Source organism: Oenanthe melanoleuca, chromosome 4 (genome assembly GCF_029582105.1).
Source record: "Oenanthe melanoleuca isolate GR-GAL-2019-014 chromosome 4, OMel1.0, whole genome shotgun sequence".
Lineage (NCBI taxonomy): Eukaryota > Metazoa > Chordata > Aves > Passeriformes > Muscicapidae > Oenanthe > Oenanthe melanoleuca.
The window spans coordinates 1500855-1509544 of NC_079337.1; the positions used below are offsets into that span (position 1 = coordinate 1500855).

The 8690-nt window shown below is 46.9% G+C and overlaps 1 protein-coding gene across 2 annotated transcripts; it reads left to right on the forward strand.

The window, feature by feature from the left end:
* The first annotated feature begins 208 nt into the window (after positions 1-208).
* Positions 209-6507, forward strand: CCNG2 (cyclin G2). Of its 2 annotated transcripts, none has more exons than XM_056489653.1 (7): positions 209-563; positions 1454-1591; positions 2286-2536; positions 2684-2762; positions 2843-2941; positions 3984-4189; positions 4680-6507. In XM_056489653.1, exons 1-7 carry the CDS (start codon positions 453-455, stop codon positions 4810-4812), a joined length of 1017 nt encoding a protein of 338 aa, XP_056345628.1. In that variant the 5' UTR covers positions 209-452; the 3' UTR covers positions 4813-6507. The 2 variants fall into 2 exon arrangements, with proteins under 2 accessions (XP_056345628.1, XP_056345629.1); XM_056489654.1 differs by lacking the exon at positions 209-563 and adding an exon at positions 654-1163.
* Positions 6508-8690: the final 2183 nt, after the last annotated feature.

Here is an 8690-nt window from a genome sequence, read left to right on the forward strand (position 1 = left end):
CGCCCTGCTCACCACTGAGTTGGAGCTCTGCTGTCCCACCGCGCCCTGCCCGCACCTCGGGGACCAGTCAGGGCACTGGCGGGAGGCGTGGGTTGGGGTGGACTATTTGACTTCGGCGCGCCGCCTCACCGGCGGGGATCGCTCCGCGCGGGACAACAGAAGCCGTGGGCGGGGACGCGGGGCCGCCATCTTGGAGCGGGGCCGGGGCCGGGGCGGACGGGGAGCCGCTGGGGATGGTGCCGTGACTCCCCGCGGGGGTCCAGGCCGCCGTGCCTGGATGCGGGCTCAGCGGCAGAGCCCACCCCCGTCCGCGCGGTGACGGGAGCCGGGCTCGCCTCCCCCTCCCCGAGCGGTGAGGGCCGCCGGGGGGGGCCCGGCGCCCCCTCACCCCCAGCCTGCGGGGCCCCTTTGTTTCCCTGCTGCGGAGGGGAAGGAGGCGAAGGAAAGGGAAGATGAGCAGCGAGGTGCTGTGGCTTTTCAAGCAGCTGAACCTCCATCTGGAGCTGGAGGGGCGGTTCCAGCCCCGCGAGAAGGGGCTCAGCCTCATCGAGAGCGCCGCCGAGGTGGGTGAGGGCGTCGGGGGCCCCCTCAGGGCAGAAAGACAGTTTCAGAGAAAAATCCGCAATTTTAACTGGCATTTTAAGTGCCTTAATTGCGGAAATTTTATTCTTTTCTCTGTATGCGCCACTTGCCTTTTGTTTTGATTCTGTCTGTGTAGATATTAACGGTGCACTATCCAAGCGCTGCGATCTGCAGGGCAAGCAAAATATTCAGGCGTTTAGTATTTATTGCTTAAACTTAGAGAGAGCCCAGGAGGGAGAGGTTCTATGTTGTTTCCGTCAGGGGAGGTGGGATGTCAGGCAGGCATCGGCGAGATCTGGGGAAATGAACCCAGAACCGCTCAGTGCTGAGCTGCAAAATGTAAATAGACCATAAACATCTCCCCGTTAGCGACCAAAGTTCCTTTCTGAGTTCAGGGCAGGTTTATTATGTGCCTTCGGGTACTTGTGAGCTCTTGGGAAGAGCCTTAATATTTAACAGAAAAAATCCCTGAGATAAGTCTGCTTGTTTGTTGTGAAAGCAGAGCTGTTGCTTAATATTGACATGCAAGGCAGAGAGCTGTGTGGGCATTTCGAAGGTCGAGAGTCACTGTGTTTGCCGTGGTAACTTAAATAAGTCTTAAATGTGTCTTAAAATAAACCAGTGGAGAGTAGGAAATGTAGTTGTGCTGGCTGTTGCAGCAGTGGAACTCAGGACCTGGCTGTAATTTCTGAACCGTGGGTGTGATTTGAGTCCTAAGTGTCTAAATTTATTTTCTTTTCAAGTTAAGTGAAATAGAGTATTTAAGGAAAAAATTGCTTCTGTTTGATCTAGATAAAAGACGATTTAGGGAGTGAGGCACAGTGATTGCTGCTGCCAAAGAGTAATTCTGACTTTGCCTCTCTTGCCATAGAATGAAAACACTCTGTGTCCAAGACAAAGGAATGCCAAGGTGGAAGATCTTTGGAGTCTGACCAACTTCTTTGGATTTGCAACCGAAACGTTTGTTTTGGCTGTCAACATTCTGGACAGATTCTTGGCTCTTATGAAGGTATAAGTGTGGCTGTTGATTCATTCTGTGCATTCAGCAGCTGCTCTGAGGTCTCCTTTGTGAACCTGGAGTTGAGTGCAGTTCCTTTTACCTCTAAAGACAAGTAGCAGCTTGGTTTACTTCCTCTAATAAATCTCTAACTGTCACCATGTAGATGTCTGAGACAGGAGGAATTAAGGGAAACAAACTAGGAAGTGTCCCTGGGTGCTCTGCTAAAGCTTGGCTTAGCCTTGGGACCGACACCAAGTGATCATTTCCTGCTTGTTTTTATCGTGTTTGTGCTGCTTTAAGGCACGAGCTTGGAGTTAAACCAGTTCCTCTTTATTAGCTCAGCAGAAAGAACGAAGCTGCATCAGTTCTCTGGTCTGGCCGTCCTTGAGGCGGCCCAAAACGCTACGGTGGTAGAGGGGAGAGAGGAGCAGGGGCAGGACCAGGCTGTGGAGGGATGGGGCTGCCCGGAACAGGCTCGGACTGGATCTGTGCGGGCTGTAAGGAGGGTGGGTGAGCACTGCCGCTTGGAGGAGCAGGGAACTGCAGTTCCCACCGCGAGTTGTTTGTGTAGTGACGGGGAGCAGCCTGAGGAGAGGTGCTGGCTGTGGAGCTTCGGCTCGGCTGGTCACGGCTGGGGGAGGTGTAGGAGCTCAGGGTGTTGATGAGGGGAGGATGTATTCGTGGCTCTTGCCGTGGTTTTTAGGTGAAACCGAAGCATTTGTCTTGCATTGGAGTTTGCTGCATCCAGCTGGCCGCCCGAGTGGTGGAGGAGGAATGCAATATCCCATCTGCTCACGAGATCATCCGGATCAGCCAATGTAAATGCACTGTGTCCGACCTGAAACGGATGGAAAAGATAATTTCAGAAAAGTTGCACTTTGAATTTAAAGCTACTACTGCCTTAACCTTCTTGCACTTGTACCATGCTATTGTACTCTGTCATACCTCAGAAAGGTGAGTTGGTGGTGTTTGCTGAGCCCTTCTCAATTCCCTCTGAAATGATTGCAGCCTCGGCCACAGAGGAGGCAACTCCTCAGTTTTTGCTTCCTGGCAAGGCAATGCTTGTTGATCCTGACCCTTCTTCTCTTGGATGTCTCACAGGAAAGAAGTATTGAATCTGGACAAGTTGGAAGCACAGCTAAAAGCTTGCAACTGCCGTCTAGTCTTCTCTAAAGCAAAAGTGAGTAGAGGCAGTTGTTTGTGTCTTCTGAGTTGGTTTGTGATGGCTGGGGTGCTGAGTGCTGTTTTCTGCTCCTTTAGCCATCTGTCCTGGCCTTGTGCCTTCTCACTCTGGAAGTTCAGACGCTGAAATCTGTTGAGCTGTTGGAGATTCTTCTGCGTGTTCAAAAGCATTCAAAGGTGAGTATTTCCACTGGGCTGCTTTTCCATTTGTTTGGACTGACACTATTCATGATGGGTGATGTTACATTTAGGGGTCCCTTCAATGGGTCCTTACAGGTTCTGTTTGGCTGAAAGAAGCAGTTAAAAAAACAAGCTTTAAATGTATAAAATCAGAGGAACTGCTGATCCAGTGTGTATACAATGCATGCTTTGACAGGCAGCTGATTGAACTTGTTCAGCTCTGTGTTCTGGAGAAACTTCTAGTCTGTTCTGACTGCTGGGCTGGTTATTCCTTTTGCCTGAATAATTGGACCTGAGGGAATGGCTGGAGCTGTGTCAGGAAAGGGTTAGGCTGGATATCAGGAGAAGGTTCTTCCCCCAGATGGAGGTCAGGCTCCCCAGGGAATGGGCACAGGGTGGAATTGGTGGGACTGTCTTGTGCAGGGCCAGGAGTTGAACTCCATGATGCCTTGATGCTTGTGGGTCCCTTCCAGCTCAGGATGTCCTGTGGACTAAAATAGGATTCATGGCCTCGAGCTGCATGCTGCCTCTGTTGATGGCCCAGAAGCAGCTTTTCACTCTTCAGTCAGATTGAGCAACCCCAGTTTCTTAAGGGATGGAAGTAGTTCCTTAAAGTACAAAATTGTTCTCTTTTAAAATGGTGGCTTAAATTTTTTTCTTCTGTTTTAAATTAGTTTAAAAAAGTTTCCTTCCATTTGAAAATGGAATTTTAAGAACATTTCATTCAATTTTTAAATAGAATAGCCTTTTGTTTCATTTCTCCTTTGGAATTGATAATGAAAATGGTAACAAGGCAAACTGTCAACCAAACTCCATCTTGAATAGGGACTCGTCTGGAAGGTGTGTAGGAGTTGGTAGTTCACCTTCAAAAGCAACTTTGACAAAGGTATCACAGTTATGACTCACTTCTGTCTTGACTGATGTTTTTTCCAGGTCTTTTCCAAGAAGATAAAATGGAGGGAGGACCTACCTTTAGAGCCTGTGTGTTACAGACTAATTAACTGGGGGTTTTTTTGTTTGTTTGGGATTTTTTTTCCAGATCAGTGATAGTGACCTACTTTACTGGAGGGAACTGGTCTCTAAATGCCTGGCAGATTATTCTTCTCCTGAATGCTGCAAGCCTGATCACAAAAAACTGGTTTGGATTGTGTCAAGGCGTACAGCCCAAAACCTACAGAACAGTTACTACAGTGTTCCTGAGCTGCCAACAATCCCAGAGGGTGGATGTTTCAATGGAAGTGAGAGGTTGGTAACACTTGGCTGCTTCTTTTGTTAGGAGTTCTCCTCTTCCTGTAGTGGTCATGGCAGCTCTGTGAACTATGGCTTAATCACTGCTACTTGGGGAAGAAAAAAATGTTAGCTCTGAGAATATCTGGAATGTGTCTTCAGCACAGGGAGTGAAGGGGGAGCTGTCATTGTGGTGTTCAGAGGTACCTGAAAGGGAGGGGGGATGCACTGTTGGTTTTAAGGCAGGAAGGCTTGCAAAGGTTTTCAGTCTCTGAAGGAATTAATGTTTGATGTCTGGAACACTGGCTTCTTGGTCGGTAGGATGTTGGCATCAGGAAAATTGTGCCTTGTTAGGATTTCAGCTTTAGGAGCCTTGAGGAGCATTTAGATGTGGAATGTTGCTGCTAGGAACAGAAAAGCATGCAAGAAACCCCAGGATTGAGGAGTACTTTGCCACTTTGAAGGGGTTGTGCTTTGTTAAAATTACTTTTCCCACTGTTCCTTCTAGTGAAGACTCCTGTGAAGACATGAGCAGCGGGGAAGAAAGCCTTAGCAGTTCTCCTCCGAGTGATCTGGAAGGCACCTTCTTCTTTGAACTCAAACCTAAAGCCAAGTGGCAAACCCTCAGCTGTCGGTCTTAGCACTGAGTCTGGATTGTATTAGGTTGAAGTTTTGAATGCACCATAGAGTCTTTTGGCAATAATAAATGAGGTGGTAATCTGTAAACTGTATTAAGGCAAAACTTGCTGTGGTATATCAATGCTTTGGATGCCTGCCTTGGTTTTTTTGTTGTTGTAATTTTAAGGAATTAAAAAAAAATTCTTTCAGGTCCCCAGATCAGCAAAAAAAAAAAAAGTTGTTGTACAGTTCTGTTGTCAACAGCCATGAATGTAGTTCTGTACCTGGTGATCCAAAACCCTCAGCAGTTCAACACCTGAGTTGATTTCAGGGTCTTGCCTGAGAAGCATGGAGCAAGAGTGAGCAGCTTTCCTGAGATTTAAACGGGAAGCTCTTGGTTAATGGGAGAAATTTTCTCAATTTTCTCCATGGGGTCAGTCAAGCAAGGGAGAGGCCCAAGAGGAGCTTGCAGTTGTTGTCCTGGGATGTTCCCAGGATTGAACATGACAGAATCCCAAGCTTGGCTTGATTTCAGTGGTGACCCTGCTTTGAGCAGGAGATTGGACTGCAGTCCCTCTCAAGGGCACCTCCCCTCATTATTCTGGGATTAGATCCAAGTGGCTGAGTGGGTTACATGGAACAGTGTGTGTACAAAGTGCCAGGCTGGGGTGATCTACTCTCCAGTGGGCCAGACACTGAAACTGCTTTTCCTTTTCAGCAGGGTCTTGAGTTGTGTACTCCAAGTAGCAATTTTTGAAGCTTGGCTTTTATAAACTTCAGGGATCCCTTTTTCACACCAGGAGTATGTGTGGTAAGCAGGAGGTTTCTAGTCAATATAGTTTTCACTTTGAGATAGTATAATTGTGTGGCCAGGAGTAATTCCATGTTTTCTTTAGTACAGATGTTTTTAAACTGAAATTCACATTGTATATCAGTGTGTTTCGAATCTTAACATGTCAATCCATGCTATTAGCTTAGACTTCTTAACTTGGTAAACCTTGCTAAGTCTACATTCCTTTGAATATTTAACCCTTGTAGTTGTTTTTCAGTATATTCATGTTATTGATTGAGTCATAATCAGACTTGTTTGCATGCTGATGATGTAAAACAGTTAGTGCAGGAGAAGTTGAAATTACACAGTAAAATATCAGGTAAATGTGATGGTGAAGTAGTTAACGTAACGATTTTTCTTCTGAACTTTGTTATCAAAGCACAAATTCCAGTCTAATTGTGTTTCTCCCTGGTGAGGACATGGCTAAAGCAGACTAAAGTAGCTCGGAGTATAACGGTGTGGTGGTGCCAAAGTAGAAATGAAGGAGCAAACAAGCTAAAAGCTGTTTCCTAGGTGCAAGCGTTGCTTTGGAAAGGTAAGAGTGATGCTGTAAGTCCATAACTGTTATGTGGTTTCAGTTTTCTAAAAACACACAAAAGTTTACAAGAAGTGTATATGAAAATGTAAATTAAAAAAAATGTACAGAAAAAAAATTTAAAACAAAAAAACGAGCAGAAAATACTGTATTTTTTTACATTGTATGTAACTTTTTGTAGGTCTGTGGCATGTAGATAGTAATTTATTGTGTACTCTGTATGATACAAATACTGTACCTCTGAAGACTTCTTGCTGCAAGTCTCTGCTCACTTCAGGAGTGCTTGGGTAAGGAACCTACTGAGTCTTGTTTCAGTTGAGAACAAAAATAAACCAAGTGCTGTATTTGTTACCTGCTGTGAGTGGCGGTCGGTTCCTTGAAGCTTTTGGCTTCCTTTGTTTTTGTGCTGTGCAGGGTGTGTGATCCCACAGCTGGGTTGCAGCTTTCCCTGAAGTTGTGGCAAGGAAAAGGGGAGACTTCAGAGTGCTGGATGTGGGAATCTCACCTCAGCTTTGCTCCTGCCAGTGTGAGCTATCCTGTGCTTACCGTGAGCATTGTGCTTAGAGCTCCTGCTAGGGGTTAAGGGTCATTCCAGCTGGATTCTTCAGGGTTCTGCAGGAATTGTCCTTGCTGCTGTTCTTTGTAGTGAAACCTGGTCTTAGCAAGTGTCTGCATCTTGTCAGTCCAGAACTCCTGCAGGAACTCATCAAAGGCACTTGAGCTCGTGCCCTGCGTGCAAATCCCTTCTGGCTGGTAACTCACAGCTCAGGAGTCAGCTGGAGCTGCGTGGGTGAGCTCGGGGCGAGGTGGGGAGCCGTGGGCTGTGTCCTGAGCTTGCACAGCCTGGGAGGCTTAATGAAGCCTGAGGTGTGTGCCACTCAGCCCCTTTCAAGTTGGCTCCATGGAAATAAAATCAGCTCGTTGGGTTCACTTCTGTGGTTGGAATGATGTTGGCTCAACCTTGATTTTGCCAGGTCAGGCAGCTGTGGATCCCCCTGAGGAGGTTTGCCTGGCTTCCCCTGAAGAGTGGGGATTTTGGTGGTTGGCCTGTTTGTAATAGCAGAGGTGTGCATTGCTTTTAAATGCTGTTTGGGGCTTGCCTCTACCACGTGGTGGAACTTGGGAGGCTTGCGGTCGCAGGAGTTGAAATGCTGCTCATTTTCATAACTGCTCTGTCAGTAAGACTGGTTTGGGTGGGGGCTGAGGGGGCTGAAGGCTGTTTCTGTGGGGAGGCCATCCCCTGAAACCACTCCCAGCTGTGTCCAGTTTCTGGGATGTTGCCTCCTGTGCTGCTGGACCTATTGGAAGCATAGTGCTCCAAGTTCACACAGTTTTCTGAGAGCATCTTGAGATGTCATCCTGCTGCTCTCCTGTGGCTGGAGTGAGCCATAAGGGATCTGTAGTGGGAGCACTTCTGTTCCTGGTGTGTTGTCATTCTGTAATTAAATAATTATTTTAATGGCCTTTTAAACAGGAAACTTGACTTCCCCACCACTTGATGACTTATGACGAGGGACATGCAGCAATAAAGTATTCAGAAAAAATTAGTGTGTTCAGACCCTGGTCTTTAAGAGCTCCCTCTTTTTTTCTGATGGAATAAGATCCTTAGAGCAGCATACACCAAAGGAGAGAGTAGAACTGAATGGTCTCAGGCCATCTCTTAGCTGGGACTAACAGGTGAATGAGTTGTTCTTGTCATCCCACTTGGCTGTCAGGGCTTTGAAGCTCAGCAAAATGGGAAACAGTAAATACTTGGCACATCTATAGTATTATTTATCTTAAAATACATGTTGCAGCTGTGGGGTGTCACATGGCTGTGCTTTGTGGTGTAAGCCTGTGGCTGGTGTAGTACATCTCCAGAAAGCAGAAAGTTGCCATAACAACTGAATGAAATCAATTAGAGTAATAAGCAATTAAAATCTCATCCTTAGTGTTGCATAAACATAGCATTTTGCTCATGAATTATTAGTGATCTTTCCTCTAGACCTGTATGTTCTGGTTCTGATTTGCAATCTCAACCATTTTTTAAGTAATGGACTGTTTAATTTCTCCTTCAAAGAGTGTTGGTGGGCTTTTTTTGGCCATGGCAAGTAGGTTCTTCATCAGAGATGTGAACACTGTTAAACATATAAATGGAGGAAACATTTGTGATGGGATTTCCAGAGTGCTTGGCACTGGCTTTGTTTCCACCCAGTGAAGTCAAGAAGAAGAGTAGCCTGTGGTCTAGGGAAATTTTGTCCTGGGCCTAGGAAGGCAAAGGCAGCTCCTTCCTCTGTTGCACACTTCCTCCTTGACCCTCTATGCATTCCTGAGCCTCTCTCTTTGTTCCCCTGACAGAACAAGCCGGGAATAGCTCCTTGCTGTAGTGCTGGGTTGTCAAGGATCAGTCAGCTCAAACCAGGGAACGGCAGCGCTCCTGTGCAAAGGTGGGATGTGTGAGGGCCCGTGGGCAAGCAGGGTTTGCAGAGTGTTGGCTTGGCAAGGACCTGTGGGCTTGTTCTGCAAGGATTTTGTGTGGCTGGGGGTCATGTGTT

Bases quoted from the DNA above. Each gene is read 5' to 3' on its own strand.
- CCNG2 (XM_056489653.1), top strand. From the start codon at position 453: ATGAGCAGCGAGGTGCTGTGGCTTTTCAAGCAGCTGAACCTCCATCTG. The intron at 1,592-2,285 runs GTATAAGTGTGG...CGTGGTTTTTAG, and splicing joins GATTCTTGGCTCTTATGAAG to GTGAAACCGAAGCATTTGTC. The intron at 2,537-2,683 runs GTGAGTTGGTGG...GATGTCTCACAG, and splicing joins CTCTGTCATACCTCAGAAAG to GAAAGAAGTATTGAATCTGG.